This window comes from Hevea brasiliensis, chromosome 7 (assembly GCF_030052815.1).
Source record: "Hevea brasiliensis isolate MT/VB/25A 57/8 chromosome 7, ASM3005281v1, whole genome shotgun sequence".
In the NCBI taxonomy this organism is placed as follows: domain Eukaryota; kingdom Viridiplantae; phylum Streptophyta; class Magnoliopsida; order Malpighiales; family Euphorbiaceae; genus Hevea; species Hevea brasiliensis.
In genome coordinates, this window is record NC_079499.1 from 5305305 (window position 1) to 5330963 (window position 25659).

The 25659-nt window shown below is 37.9% G+C and overlaps 3 protein-coding genes across 3 annotated transcripts; 1 reads left to right on the top strand and 2 right to left on the bottom strand.

Annotated features, from left to right (window-relative positions):
- Positions 1-13732: 13732 nt before the first annotated feature.
- Positions 13733-17587, bottom strand: LOC110662994 (LRR receptor-like serine/threonine-protein kinase RGI2). The gene is made up of 2 exons (XM_021822173.2): positions 14420-17587; positions 13733-14326 (listed from the first exon to the last, which is right to left on the bottom strand). The coding sequence occupies exons 1-2, from the start codon at positions 17346-17348 to the stop codon at positions 13827-13829; spliced, it is 3429 nt and encodes a 1142-aa protein (XP_021677865.2). The 5' UTR covers positions 17349-17587; the 3' UTR covers positions 13733-13826.
- A 1646-nt stretch (positions 17588-19233) lies between these two features.
- Positions 19234-21511, top strand: LOC110663011 (uncharacterized). The gene is made up of 4 exons (XM_021822197.2): positions 19234-19611; positions 20103-20164; positions 20262-20366; positions 21265-21511. The coding sequence occupies exons 1-4, from the start codon at positions 19383-19385 to the stop codon at positions 21394-21396; spliced, it is 528 nt and encodes a 175-aa protein (XP_021677889.2). The 5' UTR covers positions 19234-19382; the 3' UTR covers positions 21397-21511.
- Positions 21512-21556: 45 nt separating this feature from the next.
- LOC110663002 (alcohol dehydrogenase 1) lies at positions 21557-24858 on the bottom strand. The gene is made up of 10 exons (XM_058149861.1): positions 24516-24858; positions 24195-24331; positions 23592-23638; positions 23135-23460; positions 22956-23038; positions 22764-22839; positions 22593-22654; positions 22366-22461; positions 22006-22167; positions 21557-21915 (listed from the first exon to the last, which is right to left on the bottom strand). Exons 1-10 carry the CDS (start codon positions 24715-24717, stop codon positions 21799-21801), a joined length of 1308 nt encoding a protein of 435 aa, XP_058005844.1. The 5' UTR covers positions 24718-24858; the 3' UTR covers positions 21557-21798.
- Positions 24859-25659: the final 801 nt, after the last annotated feature.

A 25659-nucleotide genomic window follows, 5' to 3' on the forward strand; every position in this document is an offset into this window, starting at 1 on the left:
ACCGGCACTAGGACCTGGGCCAGCCTAAAGCCCCCGAGGCCCGTAGTAAGCCTTAACTATTCATTAACCCAACTCTAAGGCCCATTTGGGCCCAATATCAAGAAAACAAACGGACAGAGTCCGGCCATAAAATGGACTTTCCAACGGGGAGTTTTCGACTCACCCGACCTGTAAACACAATATATAGTCAATTGGGGAGCTCAGCTCACCCTCCACATACTCATCAACATAATAATAAATGGGAGCTCAGCTCCCTCATCCAATCCATCAAACATGACTTAAAATATTAAGTTTACAGGTCCAACATGATAATAATATTACAGACCAAATTCAAATAATTACTGCTAACACATGCGGAAATTCTAGGAGTAATTAAAATTACACAATATTGATAAACAACCTGCGAGGTAAAAAGGCAGGTTAACCCAGAACAAAATATCCTCCTGTGGCTCAGAAAATTTTTGAACAGGAGTGAGCGTTCGACTCAGAGAGTAAAATATCAATCTTAACTATAATCTCTATAACTATCTGAAACTAATGCAACCTGTAGAGTGAAATGCAACATACACAACATTTTCACATCATAACATCAAAAAGGTAATTTGGAGCACTCACACACCCTGTAGTATCAATCATAACATATGGGAGCTGATCCCCTATACAGCTCTCTTAAATCCAACCTGGTGCCAGCGAATTACTCAAGCTCGGACTTCCACTTAATAACCAAATCGAGGGTCCCAACAATTACTCAAGCGTGACTACCCCTCGAAGGAACGAGTCCCAATGAATTACTCAGCCGTGACTACCCCGCCCTATCCATAGTCCACACCACATCACACGCACGCCAACGCACGCACACCGCTCCAAATTACCACAACAACATCCATGGTACATCATGATTATGAATGCAACATAAATCGTGCCTAGAGTTTCACTACATAAATATATGCATATAAGTGATACATGGGCATCTTGAACATATAATAATATCGAAATTATAATTAAAATTAATATTTTACTCACAAACTTGACGACAAATTACTTGTGGCGGTGGGCGGAGGAAGAAGGTCATCCGCTCACCCGACAATCATATTACATTTATTTAATACAATCGACTCAATACAAACAGAGAAAAGACCAACTACGTCCTAAGTCGTGCAGAAAATCCGTGAGTCTCCCTATACCTAGGACCTACCCAACTGCAAAAGGGCTAAAACGCACTTCTATACTCACAATCCATACATCAACAGTTCAATCATATCACACATCCCCTCCTGGGCCCATCAAATCAATCATCCATCACAATACGCAAAATTTCAATTTAGTCCTTATTATTGATCATTTTTGCAAAAGCGCCAAACAAGCTCTAAAAATTATAAAACTTTGCCCCGCGGTCCTTAGCAATATTACTAAGCTATTGCAAAAAGAATCGTAATTTTCTAAGCTACCACGAATATTTTATGGATTTTTAATCCTATTTAAGCACTAGAAAATTACGTAAAAACTAGGTTCGGGTTTACCTTTGCCGATTTCGACTTCGGGGACGCGCTTGGGACGTCTGACAATGGGGGGCTAGCCAAAACCTCGGCCCAATTCGGAGACTTTTCTGGTCACAGGTCTGTCTGGCCCGAAATTTGCAAACCCGGTCAACTGTCGAATTTCCGCGAATCGAGGATACCTACACGAAGCCCATAACACGGGGGTTAGCACATAAATTTTTCAGAATTTTCTAAGCTCATTTAATGCTCGAAATTACAATGCGAAGTTCCGTGGGACCCACCGAAAAAAGGTGTCGGAAAAATTCGAAATTTATGTCGTTGCGAAGCTCTCGACGAATGGAGCGTGCTGGTGGCCTCGGTTTCCTCGTGGGATTCACGGTTTTCGAGAAATCTAGCCCAAAAGTCGAAATAGGCTAAAATCTTCCCGAGCAAAAATCGGACAAACCGCTCGATGGATTTCGGCGTTCTTGGTGTCTATGGAAAGCTCTCGCCGAGTAGATGATTTTAGACACAAGACCCGGTCCAATCGGTGGCCGGATCGGCGGTTGGCGGAGCTGGAAGCGGCAGCGCGCAGGAGAGGAGGAGAGAAAGAAAGAGAAAAGAGAGGGACGACGCGCGGAGAAGAAAAAGGAAAGGAGCGGTTCGATTCGATCGGTCCGATCCGGTCGGTTCGATTCGGCCGGTTCGATTCGAAATACAAAATTTTGAATTTTTACTCTGCCTCGGGACCGAAAACGAGGTCCAAAAATTCCGAAAAAATTTCGTAAAACTCAGAAAAATACGTAGACTCCAAATATATTTTTAGTTTTGCCACGTGGTCTTTAAATTAATTTTTAAAAATCATCAAAGTTTATATTTTCGGAAAATCGAACCCGATTTTTAAAATCCGAAAAATCTCAAAAAAATTCCTAAAATTTAAATAAAATTAAAATATCAAAAATACTCATAAATAATAAAATTTGGGGTGTTACATTCTTCCCCCCTTACAGAAAATTCGTCCTCGAATTTTTACACAAGGCAGAATAAAACACATGATTATGCATTGAACAAGTAAGGGTACTTGCTACGCATGTCCCGCTCTGACTCCCAGGTGCACTCTTCCACTGACTGACTCCTCCACAAAACCTTAACCATAGGGATCTGTTTGGATCTCAGCTGTCTCACTTGGTAGTCCACTATGGCTACAGGCTGCTCCTCAAATGTCAAGTTCTCTTTTAGCTCTATCACATCCGGCTGCAGTACATGAGAAGGATCAGGAATGTATTTCCTGAGCATGGAGATGTGAAACACGGGATGAACGTGAGAAAGGTTGGGTGGTAGCTCCAACCGGTAGGCAACTGCTCCAGCTCTATCAGTAACCTCAAAAGGTCCGATATACCGAGGTGCCAACTTGCCCTTCTTTCCGAATCTCATGACTCCCTTCATTGGAGATACCTTCAGGAATACATAGTCGCCCACTGCAAACTCCACATCCCTCCGTCTGGGGTCTGCATAACTCTTCTGTCTACTGAAAGCTGTCCTCAGTCGTTCCCTGATTAAAGGAACTACCTCTGAAGTGTACTGCACTAGGTCTACATCATGCACCCTTGCTTCCCCCATTTCTGTCCAACACAGAGGAGACCTACACTTTCTTCCATATAGTGCCTCATAGGGTACCATCCCTATGCTGGAGTGATAACTGTTGTTGTAGGCAAACTCCACCAAAGCTAGCTGCTCATCCCATTGACCTCCAAAATCCAAGACACTCATGCGAAGCATGTCTTCCAGTGTTTGGATTGTCCTTTCGGACTGTCCGTCTGCATGCGAGGGTGGAAAGCCATACTAAAGTTCAACTGTGTGCCAAGTGCCTCCTGCAACTTTCTCCAAAACTGAGAAGTGAACTGGGGCCCTCTGTCAGATATTATGGAAGCCGGAACTCCATGCAATCTGACTATTTCTCGAATGTAGAGCCGGGCATACTGTGCCACAGAATATGTAGTCTTCTGAGTAAGAAGTGAGCTGATTTGGTCAAGCGGTCTACAATTACCCATATCGAGTCATATCCTCGCGTGGTACGAGGCAACCCAGTCACAAAATCCATAGTAATCATTTCCCACTTCCATTCTGGGATAGGGAGCTCTTGCAGCTTCCCTGACGGTCTCTGGTGTTCAAACTTCACCTTCTGACAAGTCAAGCACTTGGACACAAAGTCTGCTATGTCTCTCTTCATGCCATTCCACCAGTAGCTATCTTTCACATCATGGTACATCTTGGTGGAACACAGGTGGATCTTGCAGATGTATATTGTGCCTCTTGCATTATTTAATTCATGAGGTTGTCCACATCGGGCACACATATCATAGAACATTGCACTATGGCGCCATCATTGGCAAATCCAAACTCACCACATTCACCTTGCTGTAATCTTTCTATGATCTTCATCAATTGTTGGTCTCGTCCGGGAAACTCTAACTCTGTCCCTCAAGTCCGGCCTCACCGAAAAGTGAGCCAACAATACCCCTCATCTAAAAGATCTAGGATTAGACCTTGATCCATCAACTCATGTACTTCTGAATCAATGGTCTTTTCTCTGTGAAATGTGCGCCAAAAGCGCGGAAGATTTTCTGCTCAAGGCATCTGCCACAACATTGGCCTTCCCAGGGTGGTACTGGATGGTGCAATCATAGTCTTTCAGAAGCTCCATCCATCTCCTCTGTCTCAAGTTTAAATCCCTCTGTTGGAAGATGTACTTTAAACTCTTGTGGTCGGTGTATATCTCGCACACTTCACCGTACAGGTAGTGTCTCCAGATTTTAAGTGCAAAGACTACAGCCGCCATTTCCAAATCATGGGTGGGGTAGTTCTGCTCATGCCTCTTCACCGCCTTGAAGCATAAGCCACTACCTTTCCATTCTGCATCAAAACACACCCTAGGCCAACTCTGGGCGTCACGAGACACGGCGTATCCTTCACCACTCACGGGTAGTGTCAACACGAGGCGGTGGTTAGACACTCCTTGAGCTCGGAAACTCACCTCACGATCATCTGTCCAAATGAATGGAACATTCTTCTGGTCAACTTAGTTAGGGAGCCGCTATTCGGAGAAATCTTGTACAAAACGCTTTGTAGTAACCGGCTAAACCAGAAAACTTCGCACCTCGGTGATCGTTGTAGGCCTAAGCCAATCGATTCTGACTTCAATTTTCTTGGGATCCACTTGAATGCCGTCACTAGAAACCACGTGTCCCAAGAATGAGATGCTTTCTAGCCAAAATTCACATTTTGAAAATTTGGCATATAGCTGGTGCTCCCTCAACGTTTGCAACACCATCCTCAAGTGCCACACGTGTTCTTCCTCGGTCCGAGTATACTGAATGTCATCTATGAATACGATGACAAAGCGGTCCAAAAATGGCTTGAACACCTGTTCATCAAGTCCATGAAGGTTTCTGGTGCATTAGTGAGTCAAAAGACATCACCAAGAACTCATAATGACCATATCTTGTCACGAAAGCCGTTTTGGACACGTCCTCATTCCCGATTCTCAATCGATGGTAGCCCGATCGCAGTCTATCTTGGAAAGAATCTAGCTCCTTGAGCCGATCAAACAAATCATCGATCAGGAAGTGGATACTTGTTCTTCACGGTGACCTTGTTCGGTATGCGTAGTCGATACACAACCTCAATGACCCATCCTTCTTTCTCACAAATAGAACAGGAGCACCCCAGGGTGAAGTGCTCGGACGTATGAAACCCTTGTCCAAGAGCTCCTGTAGTTGCTCCTTCAGCTCTTTCAATTCTGCTGGTGCCATCCTGTAAGGTGGCATCGATATGGGGTTTGTACCCGGAATAACATCAATGCGAACTCTATTCCCTTTACGGTGGCAACCACGAAGCTCTTCAGGGAAGACATCCATGAATTCTCTGACAACAGGAACATTTTCCATGCTGACACCTTCTACAGATGTATCTCTCACCAATGCCAAATACCCTTGGCATCCACGCCTCAACATTTTTCTGGCACTAATTGCTGACACCAAATTATATGGAGCCACGCTCCTGTCACCATCAAAGCTAAACTCTTCCAGACGTAGTATGTTGAAGTTTACCTTTGTTCCTGCGGTCTAAGGTGGCATAATGAGTTGCCAACGTCCATCCCGAGATTACATCGAAATCCATTCTTGGTAGAGGAACCAAGTCTGCTGGGAGGATCTTTCCATCCACTACCACTGGGCTACCCGGAAATACCATGTCTACATCTATGTTGTCACTAAGTGGGGTAGCTACCGATAAAGGGCATTCTAAGGTTGTAGGGTTTCTACCCAACCTTATGGCAAACACAGGGGAGACAAATGAGTGCGTAGCACCCGGATCTATCAAAACACGAGCCTCATAAGAACAGACTGGAAGAATACACCACAACCGCATTTGAAGCTTGAGCATCCTGGTGGTTCAGGGTGAAAACCCGAGCTTGACCCCTACCCGAGTGGCGTAACCACGTCGACTTCTACCTCCCGACCGCCTCCAAATCCACGTCCCCCTTGTCCTCGGCCTGTTGGTATTGCTGCCATGTTGGAAGCACCGGATACAATCGCCGAGGAACATTCGCAATGAGAATCTGTGACCCCATACGTGGCTCGTGAACATGGGGCATTCTCTAGCAAAGTGACCGGTTGGCCACACGAAGCATACTCGATCCCATCAAACAAGGTCACGAATGTCCTCTTCCACACTTTGTGCACAAGGTGCCAAGGAGGATCTGAACCAAACCCGAACTCACGTACCGAGCTGTACCCGCTGCTTTGGATCCGTACCACAGTGCAATCCTCGTGGTCGATTATGCGAAACCACTTCTCTTGCTCCTACCCTTTCCTCTGTAATTACCACGCCACCACCGTCCGGAGTACCCATGGAAGGGACACACGAGAACCCTACGCTCTGTTTTTCTTTGCTCTTTCATTTGTCATCCACGGCATAGCTAATCTCAATCTGCAGCTCGATCAACCACCACATCAAAAGATCGATCCGACATCATGGCCAGTTCGCATACCTCTGTCAAGCCCCTTTAGGAACCTCTTCACCTTCATAGTTTACGTAGCTCTGCTGTAGGGGCATATCTGCTCAATTCGAGAAGTGCAGAGCATATTCATCTGGACACTGCCATTACGTCTTAAGGCCTCAAAGGCCCACCGCTTCGATCTCTGAAGCTTTCGCACAAGCATTGATAAAAGTTCCACAACCGAGCCCATGTCAAACCCTCCATCCGGGTAACACGTAGTCATTCATCCATTGTCTAGGCATGGGCCCCATGACGTCTTGCATACACTCTATCAATCTTCTATCGGTCAATCAGTAATTACATTTCTGCACATGCGGGAATCCGTAAACCGATATGCATCGTCGACACATCATAAGTACCGTGCACCAACTTCTTAAAATTTATGATCTGTTTGTAAGGTTCCCCTCTTGGTGCGGTGGGCTGCTGCTTTGTGGAGGGTGGACCATATCTGCGCCATCATGTCGATGGTTCTCTGCAGAACCGGCTAGAGTAGGCGCCATGGGGTCCATGGGACCTGTGCCATGAAAAGCTGTTCTTGAGCGTGGGTAGGCTGCTCTTACTTGAGCGACTCTAGGCCTCCTACCCGCCTCCTCGGGGCGGCGCCTCATCTGTCTTGACACCTCGTCGAGCACATCCAGTTACAGTGCGATGGCGGCTCTCACCTTCTACGCATTTTCACGAAATTCAGCGGACATTAGCCCACAAAATTCAAAATTGCACATTGCACAGCTCTATAGACTCATATTTACACATAATATATGAAGCAGAAACTAGAAGCAAAGACGACAATGCAAGACGAATATGGACCCTATTTTTCCTCATGTGACTCCTATTAGACTTTTCCCAACACTTTAGACAACTTTTCCCTAGGAATCTGGAGCCTAAGCTCTGATACCACATTTGTCACGACCCAACCTATGGGCCGGACCGGCACTAGGACACAGGCGACCTAAAGCCCCGAGGCGTAGTAAGCCTTAACTATTCATTAACCCAACTCTAAGGCCCATTTGGGCCCAATATCAAGAAAACAAACGGACAGAGTCCGGCCATAAAATGGACTTTCCAACGGGGAGTTTTCGACTCACCCGACCTGTAAACACAATATATAGTCAATTGGGGAGCTCAGCTCACCCTCCACATACTCATCAACATAATAATAAATGGGAGCTCAGCTCCCTCATCCAATCCATCAAACATGACTTAAAATATTAAGTTTACAGGTCCAACATGATAATAATATTACAGACCAAATTCAAATAATTACTGCTAACACATGCGGAAATTCTAGGAGTAATTAAAATTACACAATATTGATAAACAACTGCGAGGTAAAAAGCGAGTTAACCTGAACAAAATATCCTCCTGTGGCTGTAAAAATTTTTGAACAGAGTGAGCGTTCGACTCGAGAGTAAAATATCAATCTTAACTATAATCTCTATAACTATCTCAAACTAATGCAACTTTGTAGAGTGAAATGCAACATACACAACATTTTCACATCATAACATCAAAAGGTAATTTGGAGCACTCACACACCTGTAGTATCAATCATAACATATGGGGTGATCCCTATCTGACTCTCTTAAATCCAACTTTGGTGCGGTGAATTACTCAAGCTCGGACTTCCACTTAATAACCAAATCGAGGTCCCAGAATTACTCAAGCGTGACTACCCCTCGAAGGCGGGTCCCAATTACTCAAGCCGTGACTACCCGTCCTATCCATAGTCCACACCACATCACACGCACGCCAACGCACGCTGCTGCTCCAAATTACCACAACAACATCCATGGTACATCAACGATTATGAATGCAACATAAATCGTGCCTAGAGTTTAACTACATAAATATATGCATATAAGTGATGCATGGGCATCTTGAACATATAATAATATCGAAATTATAATTAAAATTAATATTTTACTCACAAACTTGACGACAAATTACTGTGGCGGCTGGGCGGAGGAAGAAGGCTCTCCCGGCTCACCTGACAATCATATTACATTTATTTAATACAATCTGACTCAATACAAACAGAGAAAAAGACCAACTACGTCCTAAGTCTTGCCGAAAATCGTGAGTCTCCCTATACCTAGGACCTACCCAACTGCAAAGGGCTAAAAACGCACATCTATACTCACAATCCATACATCAACAGTTCAATCATATCACACAGCCCCTCTGGGCCCATCAAATCAATCATCCATCACAATACGCAAAATTTCAATTTAGTCCTTATTATTGATCATTTTTGCAAAAGCGCCCAAACAAGCTCTAAAAATTATAAAACTTTGCCCATGGTCCTTAGCTATATTACTAAGGTATTACAACAAGAATCGTAAGTTTCTAAGAAAAGACGACTATATTATGGATTTTTAATCCTATTTAAGCACTAGAAAATTACGTAAAAACTAGGTTGGGTTTACCTTTGCGATTCCGACTTGAGGACGCTCGGGGCGTCGACAATGGGGCTAGCCAAAACCTCAACCCAATTCGGAGACTTTTCCGGTCACGGGTCTGTCTGGCCCGAAATTTGCAGACCCGGTCAACTGTCGAATTTCCGCGAATCGAGGATACCTACACGAAGCCCATAACACGGGGGTTAGCACATAAATTTTTCAGAATTTTCTAAGCTCATTTAATGCTCGAAATTACACTGCGAAGTTCCGTGGGACCCACCGAAAAACGGTGTCGGAAAAATTCGAAATTTATGTCATTGCGAAGCTCTAGACGAATGGAGCGTGCTGGTGGCCTCGGTTTCCTCGTGGGATTCACGGTTTTCAAGAAATCTAGCCCAAAAGTCGAAATGGGCTAAAATCTTCCCGAGCAAAAATCGGACAAACCGCTCGATGGATTTCGGCGTTCTTGGTGTCTATGGAAAGCTCTCGCCGAGTAGATGATTTTAGACACAAGACCCGGTCCAATCGGTGGCCGGATCGGCCGGAGAAATCGGAGCGGCAGCGCATAGGGAGGCGGGGAGAGAAAAGAAAGAGAAAAGAGAGGGACGACGCGCACGGGAGAAGAAAAAGGAAATGGAGCCGGTTCGATTCTACCGGTCCGATCTGGTCCGGTTCGATTCGGCCGGTTCTATTCGAAATACAAAATTTTGAATTTTTACTCTGCCTCGGGACCGAAAACGAGGTCCAAAAATTCCGAAAAAATTCCGTAAAACTCAGAAAAATACGTAGACTCCAAATATATTTTTAGTTTTGCCACGTGGTCTTTAAATTAATTTTTAAAAATCATCAAAGTTTATATTTTCGAAAAATCGAACCCGATTTTTAAAATCCGAAAAATCTCAAAAAAATTCCTAAAATTTAAATAAAATTAAAATATCAAAAATACTCATAAATAATAAAATTTGGGGTGTTACATAAGTAAACCCGAACTCCAAATCCCCTATTTTACCTAAGGTTGAGTTTAGAATAAAAATTTATAAAATATTCGTGGGTAGCTAGAAAATTATGATTCTAATTATATTAGTATAAGAGCATTGTTAAGGACTACGAGGCATGATTATAGAATTTTTGGGGTTAATTTAGATAGTTTTTACAGAAATATTAGTTTTAAATTTAATAGCTAAATAGTATAAATATGTGAGATTTAGTTGTTTTGGCAGGCCCAGGAGGGGCATTATATTGTTGTTGTGTTGTAGGCCTAAGGCTTTTGGATCAAAAAGTGTTATTTGAGCTATTTTGCAAGTTGGATAGGTCCTAGGTACATGAAAAACTCTACGAGATTTCTAGTATAAAATTTAGGGTATCTTTAATTTTTTAAGTCCTTTGTTTTATTTTATTTTTAATAAATTTATAAATATAATTATTTAGGTAATCCGAGTCAGTCTTCCTCTTCTTTTCAGCTACCACAGTGACTTTTGGATGATCAGTAAGTTGATATTAATTTTATTTATAATTTCAGTATTATTAATTTATATTCAAGGTATGCTCATACATTCACATATATGTATGTATTTAATTAGTTACATGTTAGGCATGTTCCTTTGCTACATGTATTAATGAGCTTGTTTGTGGATGTCGCCGTAAGCTAATTTAAAGCTGTATGCGTGTATTGGCGTGAGTATGGGTGGATATGGATATGGGCAGTCGCGCCTGGAACTTGACTCATTGGGACCCGATCCTTATATATGGATAAGTCGGGGTAAGCACGACTTTGAATTGATCTCGCTGGCCCCCGCACTTGGATTATTAAGCGAAAGTTTGGCTTGAGTTAACCTCGCTAGTAGGTATTTGATTAAGAGAGTTGTGTAAGGGATCAGCTCTCATACATAGATTGATGTGATACACGGGTGTGTGTACTCCAAATTATCTTTTTATGCGAATATTGCTTGAATTATTTGAAACTATGTAAATATGCTGCATTTCATACATAGGAGTGCGCTAGATTTAGATAGTTATAGAAATTATATTTAAAATCAATATCTTACTCTATGAGTCGAACGCTCACTCATGTTCACCTATTTTTCCTCAGGTAACAGGTGGATTTATTGAGATTAACCTACTTTCTTTTCCTACAGGTTTAACCAGAAGTATTTAGTTCTACTTTTATTACCTTTTGATCAATGCTAGAACTCTGCATGTACTAGTAGTTATATTTAATTTTATATATGAGGTTGTAATAACTTATTTTTTCTGGAGTTGTAAACTTATTCATATGAAATTACATGGATGCATGTGATATCTATTATTGTGAATGGAGGGAGCTGAGCTCCCAAATGTTTATTTATTTATTTTGAGCATTGTGAGGGCGAGTTGAGCTCTCTAGATTTTTGATATTATGTGTTACAGGTCGGATGAAAGAGTCGTATGCATCTAAGATAAGAGTTGCAGAGATGAGAATATTAAGGTGGATGAGTGGCCATACTAGACTAGATAAAGTCTGTAATGAAAGTATTAGAGAAAAGGTAGGAGTGGTGCTAATTGAAGATAAGTTGAGAGAAGGGAGATTAAGGTGGTTTGGTCATGTGAAGCGTAGACATACGGAGGCTCCAGTTAGACAAGTAGAGCACATTATGTTAGAGGATAGAAAAAAAAAAGGGGTAGACCTAAATTGACTTGGAGGAGAGTAGTACAACATGACTTAGAAGCATTACACATTTCTGAGGATTTAAGCCAAAATCGTTCAGAGTGGAAAAAGCGAATCCATATAGCCGACCCCAAATTTTTGGGATAAAGGCTTAGTTGAGTTGAGTTGAGTTGTGTTACAGGTCGGATGAGTTACTGCTCCCCGTTGGATAGTCCAATTTATGGCTGGACTTTATCCACTTATTTTCTTAGAATTGGACTACTGTTGTTGGCTTTATGTATGGTTTAGAAATAGTTAGACTTACCACAAGTTTCGGGGGTCTTATGTTGACCCAAGTCCTAATACCTGTCCGACCCAGAAATCAGGTCGTGACATTAATGTACCTAATGTCACGTTATCTTCAAGTTAGATAATATATTTATTCACATTAATATTAAATTTTAATGAAAGTTTATGAATGTTAAATTATGCTATTTATAATTATATTCTTTCTTATTATTTAAATTAAATTTATAATTTATATAAATTTAAATTTCTTAATTCTACTTGCATTTATTTTTCAAGTTTTTTTATAATACAATTTCATCTATAATAGATACTCTAAAAGTCTTATAATAATTAGAATAAAGTACTTAGTAATAATAGCTTAAAAAACAAATTACAATGGATGCTCATCAAGTGAGGTAAATTGCAGTTGAAAATAATATGACTTGTGCTTTAATTTTAAAAATTTAAGTGTTCATCCTGAAAATAATAATCGGTTTTAATAATTTTAATTTGATTGGTTAGATTAATTTTCTATTTAAATCTAAATTCTATTTTATTAATAATTTTTAGTTGAGTTGATAAATGAATTTTCTTAAAATTTAATTTAAAGTTAAAAGCTATAAATTTAATTGTAAAATAATTATCTCATCAATTTTTTAAGTTAAATAATTAATGACGAGAAATTATATTTATATAAATAAAAATATATAATAAAATTTATTTCATATACTGCCTTTTTATTAATTACATCAGTATGTATCATTTAGTTAATTTAATATTAATTAAAATAACATCTTAAAATTTTTTAATAATTTTATACTTAATTATTTATATAATTCAATTTTTTCTTTATTAGCAAATTTATTTAATTTTTTTATTTCTTTATAATTAAATTATATATATATATAAGAAATTTTTGTAATTAATAATATAATTTTTTCAAATTTTTCTATAATTTACAAATATATATTTTTTTTTTATATATTAACAAAAAATAAATAATAAATTTGATATAAAAATAATGTATTTTAGCAATAAAAATTTCATAAAATTAAATAAAAAAATTAAAAAAAAAGCTCTGTAATATTACAAATTTAATAAAATTTTCATATATTATATTATATATAAAAAAATTTATATTATGATGCAGCGGATAAACATGTAAAAAAGTTATTTTGAAAAGCAAGGCTACTCCTTGCATTACAAGAGGAACATCATTGTACAAAATATGAGCCGTTGTTCTGAGTAAGAGTGTGATGGTTGATATTATTTCAAATTAAATCGAAAGAATCAAACTTGAAAATACGTAAACGGATTCAAGTTGAGTTAAAAGAGAGAATCAAACTGAGCAGAATTGAATTCTATCGATTTGGGCTTTCAATTCTCAACTTAAGAAATAGTAGAAAACTGATTCTCAATGCACATTCTCAACTGTACAAAAGCAAAGAAGCCAAAATTCTTTCTTTAAGATTGACTGAACAAAGAAGAAAAACCAAGATTTCCAGCACAAAAATTCTAAACTGCAGAACCCATCTTCAAAATTTAACTAATTAACCCAAAAAACCATCATTAATTATTTCTAAACTATATTTAGTATGACGTAATTAAAGAATATATTACATATATTATTACTTTATTTGATTTTACAAGAAAATTTAATTTAATAAAATGATAATTATTTTTTGAATGCTATAAAAAGTTATGTATTTTGAATTGTGTAATTAATGTCTATTACCTATAAAAAAAAATGCATGTCATTCAATGGGACCATTTTCATTAAAGAAAAGAAATTCAAAATTTCAGTTTTATGTTAATCTAATTACTTTCTAAAATTTTATTATTTTAAGCTTGCATTCGCTAGTCTCTCCTCTTTTAAACAAGAAAGTTCTGAATCTGAACTGGGATTCTTCTTATCTAAAGTAATACATAAACTTCACCAAAGAAAGAAAAATAAATAAATAAACACAATCTGTTACAGATTATTTGAATGTAGCTTTGGCCATGGATGAAGAAGAATGTAAAATTGAAGATCCAGAAAAGCTTGTATTATTGCTTTGAGGATATGAGTGCTGCATCATCACTGATGGGGTATTGTTGCTATTTTCCTGTCGATTGTTAGCTGAAGATCCATTGAGAAGCAGGTCTACTTTCAGGCACTCCTCCCTATTCTCTTGCCTAATTTCCTTGAGCATTGCTGACACGTCTTTCATTGTAGGCCTATCATCAGGACAAGGATTTACGCATAGCAAAGCCACTCCTAAGATCTGCAACATTTCCTCAATCTCAGATTCTGGCCGAGCCCGTAAACTGGGATCTACCACTTCAATCCCTCGTCTCCTTTGCCTTACCCAATCTACAATGTGAAGCCCATCTGGTATGGTTGGATCAATTGGTTGCTTCCCAGTTAGTACTTCTAACACCACAACACCATAGCTATACACATCGCTCTTTTCAGTTATTTTCATCATATATCCATACTCTGCTTGACAATAGAATGATGTTAAGCAAGTCATACATTGAGAATATTTCTGAAATCAAGAAAGGACAATGCTAGTATGAGTTTTGAACTCACCTGGAGCGATGTAACCATAGGATCCAGCAATAGTGGCGGAAGAGCGAGCAAAATCTCCATCATCAACAAGCTTGGCAAGTCCGAAATCAGCAATGTGCGGTTCAAATTCAGGGCCAATGAGAATGTTGTTGGCTTTGATGTCCCTGTGAACAATTGGAGGAACACAGTCATGGTGCAAGTAAGCAAGACCTTGTGCTGCCTCCAAGATGATTCGGTATCTCACTTCCCACTCCAAGCAACCCCCACTTTTCTCATGAAGGAGACTGCCTAAACTACCATTGGGCATATAGTCATACATCAGCAATCTTGTGTTTCGATTCCAACAGCAACCCAAGAATCTGACAATGTTCTTGTGACGGATAGAACCAAGGGTTTTTACCTCTGCTGAAAAGGAATCGGGAACTCCCCCAATTCCTAACCTGCCATTTTGACTATGATGTGCTGTAGCTATTGTTGCTGGCCACAGCTTTTTCACTGCAATGACTTCCCCATTTTCTAGTTCTGCCCGATACACAATTCCTGAACATCCCTTTCCAATTACGTTGGCTTCCAGTAGGCATTTCAGAACTTGTTCTACTGAAAAATTTAGCTTCTGAAATGGAATGAAATGCCAAGGCCATGATTCCCCTCCCATCTCAGATTCGCAATCATCTCTTATCATTTTCCGAGCTCGGACAACTGCAATAGCTCCAAAAATTGCCATTGCTATAGTCAAGGTGATGAGCAATGCAATGGCCAGTTTAAGTCTATGTGATCTCTTCAAGTGGCTGTTGTTTGGCATGCTCATCATTGTGGCATTGCTTACGAAACATGAGTCTCGACCCTTAGAACACAATCCCTGATTCCCTGCCAATTCTGTTGCTGATAACTGTCGGAAAATCTTACTGTCAGGAAGATAGCCAGTAAAATTGTTGTAAGAGATGTTTAGAGAAACAAGATTTTCAAGCCCAGCAAGTGCCATCAAATCTCCTCCCAGTTTATTGTGTGAAAGATCAAGCATGGATAATTTGTTCAGTGCAGAAATCTGCGGTGGAATTGTCCCAGTAAGTGCATTCCAACTCAAATTCAAAGCAATATCAAGACCTTGAATATCAAACAGTTCCACCGGTATCATTCCAGAGAGTGTGTTGCTGCTAAGATCAAGCAGTTGAAGGCTCGAACAATGGCCAAGAGAGGAAGGAATTGCCCCAGACAGGGAGTTCTTACTGAGGATGAGTCTATTGAGTGAATTAAGTTGACCAAAACCCCTTGGAATTTCACCCACAAATTGATTCACAGAAACATCCAATACCTCAAGCATTGTCAGGGAAAATAAAGAGCTCGGCAAAGTGCCACGAAGGGTATTGTTGCTTAAATTCAGCATCTGTAGCGCATTGCAATTGCCAATTTCTGCTGGCAGCGTCCCATCAAGATGGTTTTCAGACAAGTCAAGGAAACTGAGGTTTTTGAGGAACCCGATTTCTTTCGGTATTTCCCCACTGATTCTGTTATTGACAAGCCGAAGGCGAATTAGAGAAGTGCAGTTACCAACCTCCGGAGGAATTGAACCAGAAATGTCATTATCAATTAAGAGAAGCTTTGTTAGGTTCTGCAGCTGAAATAGGCCAGGAGGTAAGCTACCAGTGAGTGCATTGTGTGACAAATCTAAGGCTTCAAGGCTCCTGCAACCACCCAACTCTGAGGGAATGCTTCCTTCAAGTTTGTTCTCCCAGGCAAAGAAGACTGTTAACTGTGTCAACTTACCAAGCTCTGCTGGAATAGTGCCCGATATCTGATTAGTATCAAGCTGCAACTGTAACAGATTTGTGGCATTTGAAAGAACAGATGGGATCGAACCAGAGATGTTATTGTTGCTAAGCATGAGCTCTTCAATATTTGAGAGGCTTCCCAGGGACTGTGGTATGGCTCCGGAGAAAAAATTTAATGAGAGATCAATAATCTTCAAGCTTTTACAATTTCCAATCTCTGCAGGAATGGTCCCATGAAAATTGTTCTGCCAAAGTAACATCTTCTCCATCTTCTGAAGTTTGCCCAACTGTGGTGGCAGTGAACCTGAGAGGTCATTCTCATACAAAAATAAGTTGACGAGTTCTGAGCAGTTGCCTAGCTGGGGTGGAATCCCACCGGAGAGCATCGTAGTGTACACTGATAGTGTCTGAAGATTGCTTAGGTTGCCCAGTGAAGCAGGAATGGAACCGGAAATTTTAGTATCAGCTAAACCAAGAACTTTCAAGTTCTTGCAATCTCCAAGCTCATCTGGAATCTTTCCTTCAATGTTCTTGTTTCCTCCAGCTCGTATGACCTCCAAATTTGATAGTCTCCCTAGTTCAGCCGGGAGATTCCCACTCAAGTAGTTATCGTATATGATAAGATTCTCGAGATTGGTACAATTACCAAGCTCCACTGGGATAATCCCAGCAATCTGGTTAGAGTTCAAAATCAAGTCTTGGAGATTTTTTAGCTTCCCAATACTTGAAGGAATACTTCCTACCAGACTATTAGAGCTAACATCAAGCACTGTTAGGTGAGAGCACTCGCCTATATCAGGTGGGATTGTTCCAGTGAGATTAATACCAGAAAGAATTATTTTTTCAAGGTAGAGAAGGGAGGAAAGATTTGAAGGGAAAGGAAGAGCCATATCAACAAATTGTATGTTGATTTCAGTGACAAAATTCTTAGAAGAACAAGTGATGTAAGACCACTTACAAGGATTGGGATCCAAATGGTTCCAGTTAGAGAAAACTGAAGAAGTTGAGGGCGAGCTGTGAAGCCAAGAAAGAAGAGTATCAACTTCACTATTTGCTGCAGAAGCAGCAGAAGATACAAGTATGAGAACAAGGACGAAGAGATGGCGGTGGTGAGTGGCGAAGGATTGGCTCAGCATTGGGCGATGGTTGTAGAAATTGAAGGGTTGCCTCGACATCGGCATTGGCAATTGCCTCAAATCCCAAACCTCTCTTCTTGAAACTGCATTGGGTCTCTCTCCTCTTATCTCTCTCTGTTTCTCTCTCTCTAAAATTATTCTTATCTTAAACTCAACCCAGCACTACTTCCTTTGCAGACAAGCAAGAAACAGAGAGATATAGATTAACAAAAGCAACAAGAATTAAAGATTTTCAACCACTCCACCACCCTCGCCTCGGGGTTCTGTTCTTGCTCTATCTTTTTGGTCTTTCTTTATTTGAATAGGTGCTTAGTGGATTACTGGGTTGCAGAAACACCATGTGTTCTTGCATTGTTTTCCTCAATAGTTTCAGCATTATTGATTGTTTAGCTTTGATAATAGAGTCACTCTTTTAAAAAACACCGGCATTACTTTTGATTCCACTTCTCGAGAAGCTGGAAAATTTTTCTTGCCAAATACGAGTGTTCTTCCTATAGCATTGAAGCCCCCTTTTTGTTTATGAATTCTTTATTGGCCATCACCATTTCCCATCATTATAAATGTTCAATGGGCACAGAGATGTGTATCATATTCTATAAGCCTAAATGCTAAAGAATTGTGGGTCTTCACTTGGACTTTCCAGTGGCACCAAACAGGGAGATATGGCCAGAATGGTATTTTATGGTAGAAAGCAATTCAAGAAACAAGGTAAACAAGACAAGCATCATATACACTTCAGGGGGGAGGAAAAAGAAAAGCTTATATCTGATTGCCAAGCACATTGCATTTAATCATCATGTTATTACTTATATAATATTATTAGTTTATTTAATTGTAAGAAAAATAATAAATTTGCAATTAATAATATATAAGTTAATTATTTTCTATACATTAATAATATTAATTTATAAATTATAGTTCTCTCTACTAATCTTAATCTTAATTTATAAATTGTGTTTGAACAAAAATAAATTCACTTTTATCATTGATTAGTTGACAGGTGTAAGTTACCATCTATTCAAAATTTCATGGTTTTCGGATTTGATTCAATTTAAAAATCTATTAAGGTAAATGGTTAAGAATTTAAGATGTAATAAGGTTAAAAATAATATTTTCAATCTAATACAAATTACCATACTATTAATATAAATGTCAATAAATCATGTTCTACATCATATTTAATTAAAAAATAAATATAATATTCATATAAATTATATTTAAATAAATTACTATAACATAATAACAATTTAAAAATTAAAGAATAAAAAGATTAACCACATAAATTGTATTTATTTTTTTGTTTTTCCAAATAAATATTTAACAAAATAAGGTCATATTAATTAAATTGACTCAATAAAAAACAACAAAAAAAAACCTGCCCGGCTCGTTAAATTCACAACGAGTCGATTAATACTTAACCAATTTATTAAATTTTTTTCTAATTTTAGTGATTTTTACGATCGACCAACCCATTAGTCCAGGTTTAAAAATTATGCAAAATTCAATTTAGTTAAATAATTTGATTCAATTAAATAATGATAATTTGGCTAAATCTTAAATGTGAGTATCCCTTATAGCGTATAATTGAACCAATGGGACACATGAATATAATATATGATACATGAGATCAAATAATGCTACAAAGAGCCCAGAATTCTAGGATATGACTTTGGGAATTCCCCATTGTGGAATCTTTACACGTTTTGTTCTTAATGCCTAAATAAAATCACACTGTGAGAAATGAATATTTTATTTTCTGACCTTTACTAAAATAATTTGATAATACTCTTATTTTTATTTTCATCATATCATATATTTAAATTTTTATTTAATGTGATTTATTTAATATTTTTTAAAAATAGTTTTATTTAATATTTTAAAATTACAAAAAAAAAAAAAAATATTTATGATTTTCAAGTTGGGGGTAAGGTGGGCCCTTTCCATTAAGATTTTGTGAGGCGGAGAAAGAAGTCGCTCTATTTTCTCCCTCACCGGACGTCGCTTCAGTCCGGCCCTGGTTTGTTGGGTTGGCTCCTAAATCCTAATCATATTAAATTACAAATTAAAAAACAAGCATTGATGGCTTCTTTAGCCATTGTTCATAGCTTCTGCTCCGTATTACCTTCCCGCTCTCTCAAAAACCAAACCCTAACACTGACTACCCATTCCCGGTTTCTTTCCTCTGCTTCCTTTCTAAAACTCAACCAGCAATCACTTCTCCTTCCGAAATTTCGACTTCTCAAGCCCACACCTCGCAATTCTAGGTGCGCTCCCGTCGTCTTCGCCGCTCAGTTTGATTTCTTTAAAGGTCTGCCATTGTCTTCCTTTTATTTTATCTGTCATTGGACGTTGAGTTTAATATTACTGTTTTGAATTCATTTGTTTTAACATAATCTCACTTTCTGCTTGAACTGTTTTGGTAGTATTGGCATGGATAAATTTGTTATTTGGTGAGGCGTCCTTATTTTCATCACAATTTTATTAGTTAATGATTTTATTAGCAAGATGAACCAGATTCATATGTTATTGAACAATAATTAATTCAATAAGCCTGCTTTAAATATTTTGTATATGGGTTGATTTCATAGGTTTTTCTGATCAATTGTTAGGTAATGAGCTACATGGTTCTTCTGAAAAGGTCAAATTACTCCACCAATTAGTGGCATATTATGCTGTTTAGAAGTTCCTAATTTTTCTAGCTGACTGATTTGTGTTTCTGATGTGCTACTAATTTAAGCAAACTACAAGAAAGCTTCAATTTTTGCATTGTTAATGGGCATTTTTGGTTCTGCAAAATAGTTATTCAAACAGCATGGAAGGTTGGGAAGGATGGTGTTGAAGCAGGAACTAATCTGGTGCCTGTAAGTTTAATTTGTCTCCTTTACTCAGTTCTTTCTTCTGGGATAGTGTTTTGCAGTTTAATTTAATAAATATACGGTTTTTATTGTTTGGTTAAAGGACTCTGTACCAAGACCAATTGCAAGGATTTCAGTAACAGTTGTAGCACTGGCCATTTCACTTTTTATGCTGAAGTCATTTCTATCTACGGCTTTCTTTGCTCTGGTATGTTGTCTGTTTCTATTTCTAACTGCAAGAATTAATCTGAAATGGTTCAAAATTATCAATCATAACCTATTCGTAAGTAAGATGTATGAATGGAGAATTTATCAAGAGTTTCCTACTGAAAATTACCACACATCATTACTCATTTGCATGTTGAATCAAAGTTCGGTGGTGTGAAGAATGAAATATAATAAAATATGTACGCAATTTTGGATTATTTACCAGGTATGAAAGCGAGACATTAGAATTTTCTTCTCAGTCTTGCTTTAGATTCTGATCAGAAATCTATAGTACAATAAGCTGATTAGGAAACAAAATTCAATGTGATGAGTGCCTGCCTTCTAATGCTAGTGTTCGGTGGTTTAATGTGCTATCTAGCTGCCTTAAGATACTTGGGCATTTGTATAATGCATGTATGTTTATGCAAGTTACACAGATGTGTTTGTATATATGTACATTCATACAGTGTGCTTGTGGATCTATAGAACATATTTTATGTTATTATTTTTTGTTATCCTGCCTTTCATTGTGGGAATTTACTTCTCTCAATACATCTAATATCCTTTACTCCCTTGTGTTAAAGTTAACATCTCTCTCTCTCTCTCTCTCTCTCTCTCTCTCTCTCTCTCTCTCTCTCTCTCTCTCTCTCGATATGAAATAAGTTGTTTTGAGTATCTAACTTTAGTTAAAAAAAAAAAAAAAAAACATTCTGTTACTAATTGTACTGAAGAAATTTGGAAAAACATGTTCCAGGGGAGGGGGGTGGCTGTGTTGGGGTTGGGTATGGCAGTAGGACTTCGAAACTATAAGATAGCACAAGAACGTGCAATTTCTCCACAGCAGCTTTGATGAATCTATTTATGATGGTATTTTGTATTGCATTTTGCTTGATGTACAGGCTACAATGGGATTCGTATATTTCATCTTCATTGCCTTGAACAAGGATAAAGGACCAAGAGGTGGTGGAGATTCAGATTCTTCAGAGGATCCTTTAGAAGAAGCCAGAAGAATAATGGATAAGTACAAGTAACAATGGTGTGATTGACAAATTTCCATGTGTTAGACTTGCCCTATTAGCAGCGAGCATGCACTTAGAAGAGGAAACTGAATTATTTATATATACTAGACATATATCTTTTGAGTCACAGTATGTCCATTTGATTTAATTTATAATTTATGCTTTCAAGAAGTAGTATGCAATCTGCAACATACATTTAAAACAATTTGATGTGAATGAGCAAGCCCATTCCAAGCTACGTTCCCCATATCCAACGGTTCCAGTAAATTACATAGAGACATCATACACACAAGAAGATAAAATACAAAAGAGAAATAGGGTGATATTTGTTATGTCCTTTCTTTATTTGTTTCACAAGTTTATTTGATTCAGGGGAAAAAAGGCTTCAGCTTTTCAGTTTTTCCACCTTAGATCCTACTCTTCCATGTTAATAATGCACCGCAAGCCCTGCCCCTTCAGCATTAACTCAAAGGCCTTATTGATATCAGAAAAAGGCAGCCTATGAGTAATAAACTTGTCCAATTCCAACTTCTGCAGGAAATTTTAACCAGTGTCTGGTTAATTATCAGTGAAATAAAAAGAATACCAGAAGCCTGGAAATACAAGAAAGTATAGTATCACCTTGTTCATGTACATCTCAACAACAGATGGAAGGTCAGTCCGCGGTTTGTAGTTCCCAAAGAAGGTTCCTTTAAGAGTTCTTTCATTGAGTAAATTGATTGGCTTAGTCATGAAAACTGCTTCCTTGTTGGGCACACCAACTAGCACTGCCACCCCCCATCCCTTCAAGGTAGAACAAACCCCATGTTCATAAAGCATCAAATTGAAACAGCTAAAACAAATACTAAGAACAAAAAATTCAACTAGAGGGGATCGTATTAAGATGCTTTTAAGTTGTTTTGCGCAGGCCAAACCCAGGCCATGTTGATTCTCATTAAGTGTGGATGATAAAACTTTAGCTTATTAGTTAAAAATGCTTACATCATGGACACATTCAAAAGCTGCGATCATGGCATCAATATGGCCTGTACACTCTACACTCCTGTCGACTCCGCCGTTTGTCATCTCTGCAATTACCTGTAAAGGCCAATGACTGTTGTAAGAGGTGAAGTACTTCTGAGTTAATTATTAAAAAATGGCATATTCACACGGCATCTGAAATGAAAGAAAGGCAATTGATGCAATAGAGAAGAGAATACTTTTACTACCTGTTGAACTGGTCTGTCATGTTCCTTTGGGTTCACGAATTCAGTTACACCAAACTTCTTGGCTACGCCCCAAAGAGAAAATAAAGAAACCAAATTAGTTTTAGTTCCTAGATTGATCAAATTTTACAGTAGGAGATGAGATTTCTTAAGGAAAAGTGAGATAAGCATTACCTTCCTCAAATCTACTGGGGTTCAAATCCACCCCAATGATCCTAGATGCTCCAGCAATTCTTGCACCTTCTGCAGCCTAAACAGTACACAGATTAAATAAAAGATAAGCTGAAATCTCAATTTGGTTGATTAATGAAACCTCTTCTCTATGATTGATAAATAAATAAAAATGTAGTTCTGCGTAGAGCTTACTGCTAGGCCTACAGCTCCCAATCCAAAAACAGCAACTGAGGAACCTTTTTTTGGTTTAGCCACATTCAATGTCGCACCCAGTCCTGAGAAATGAAATATGTGGAAAGCTTTTCATAGTTATCTGTGAGATAACAAAAAATGGCAGCCTCAACATTTTAGCAAAGAAATCATGCAACAACCTGTTGAGATGCCGCAACTGAGAACGCAGACTTTATCCAAAGGTGCTAATGGATTGAGCTTTGCAAGGCAACCTCTATGCACAACTGTGTATTCGCTAAAGGTTGATGTGCCGAGAAAATGATTTATCGGCACCCCGTCAATTGAAAACCTAGATTTGCCATCACTAATCATGACACCCCTGTCAGTGTTTATTCTCAGCAAATCACACATGTTACTTTCCTCAGACTGGCAGTGCCTGCATTCCCCACATTCTCCAGTAAATACAGGAAGGACATGATCCCCAACCTTGAGATCTGATACGCCTTCCCCAACACTCTCAACGATTCTGTCACAATATTGAATTGAAGTGATTGCAGCATATTAACACTAACAAAATCATAGACAGAAAACCAATGAAGAAACAGAAGCAAGAGGCAATTGCGCACAAAGGATTGCAAAGATAATAAAGCAACACACCCTGCAGCTTCATGTCCAAATATGCGAGGAAACAACGGCGTCTGGCCCTGAAAAGTAAAATCCGGAAATTCAAAATTTTGAAATTTAATGATCTAAAGAATTGCAGTGAGAGAAATTATTCATTTTAACAATGACAATTCTCACTCTTTTACTGAATTAAGAGAAGTAAGTCCATTATTTAGATTCCATAAGAAGAGTTATACTTGTAAAGTGGGTTGTTGGGGCCATGATTCTGATGGTTGTGTCCATATGCTATGCCATTAAAAAAATTCAAAATGAGCAGAGAGCATTACCAGAAGAAAAATCAGCTTCTTTGCTCCCACAAGCAATTCTCATTACCCAATCCCCACAACCCATACCCCACCCACCAAAAAATTACATACTTAAACAAAACTAACCAATATTGCTCCACTTCAGGTTAGATGATAAATAAATGTGCAATAAACAAGGCTACTGCAAAGGAATAATTAATTTCCTATCAAACTACAAAGGAACTAGACAAGGGAACTGGATGAATTAGGATCTTTATTAATAATCTAATATCAATTTTTTTTTCAACATTTTTAAAATGAATTTATATATAGCAGTAATCCCGTAACTGACCTTGGCTTCCCAGAAGTAGAGATCAGTATGGCAAAGCGAGGTATATTTGATTTTGATCCTCACTTCCAAGGCCTGCGGTGGGGCTACCTCCACTTGCTCAATCACCAATGGCTTCCCTGCCTCCCATGCCACTGCAGCTGTAAAATGCAGAGACACAAGCAAAATATCCCAGCAGAGTTAAAAACAAAGAACACTAAGCATACCAAAACCCAAATCAAGAAACAAGGTACATGTGCAAACCCACATAGATAAATTGCAAAACAAGAAAACCCAGAAAGCAAAAACACTCAAACAAAAGATCTAGTAGAGAAAAGCTCAGACCTTTGCAAGGAATAACAAGACCGGCAGTGCTGGACATAGCTGATTCAATAGGAGAATGGATTGAACGAAATCCCTTTGTTTCTAAACCCCAGAAGGCAGCTTTAATAGAGGAGAAATAAGTGTCAAAGCTCTTCTTGTTTAACTTATTAAAGGGTGGTGTCAAATTTGTGCCTGTCAGCCTGTGACCCATGTAAGAAGACATGTGGGACAATTTAAGCTGGACTCTTCTCACAGAAACAACCAACAAATGGCACACAGGTAGGAGATCCGTTGGGTAGCAATCAAGACCCTGGTTTTGGACAATTCAAGGAGAAGAATATAAGCTACAACTTACTCGTATTCTTCTTCAGTCCCCTGATTCTGGCGCTCCCAATTAATTAACAACTTTTCAAGGCTCTTTATTTCACTTTGTCTTGATGCTTAGAGTTACCTTGAAGGAGGATGACGAGTCCTAAACAAGTTTGCTTATGCTTTGATTTAATAATATTAAAATTATTTTTTATAAGTTCAAATCTAAATTAAAATTATCAATTAATTTAATTTATATTTCTTTATTTTTAAGGTGAATGAAGTGTTGAAATTTTAAGTTTGAATCTCTTTAACTATTTATTATATGATAATTCACATAAGGAGAAGAGATAATTACTTTTAACTGTGTAGTTCATTACTCAATCTATTATGCCTTTCTTAAATCTAAAAAAAAAATCTAAATAACAATTTAATTAACTAATAATATATCCTTGTATTTTTACACAATATAAAAAAAAATATATATTTTTTAATTTACTGAATTCCGAATGTGATTTACATACTTTGACTTATTATTTTTCTAAAATATTTTACACAAAATGGGTATATATATATTATTTAGGAACAAGGCTGCAAATCTCCAAAAGTATAATTTCAGCATAATAATTCAAATATTAGATTGATAATTAAATAATCTCAAATTTATTATTAAAATTAGATTTAAATGCTAATTAGTTGTTATATTTATTTGTTGCATGGATTATTTATTATTTTATTTTAATAATATAATTTAATATTTTATATTTTTAAGATTATATTATAAAATACTATAAAATTTTATTACTTATAAATTATTAATTTATCATGTTAAATGTAATTTAAATTTATATTAAAA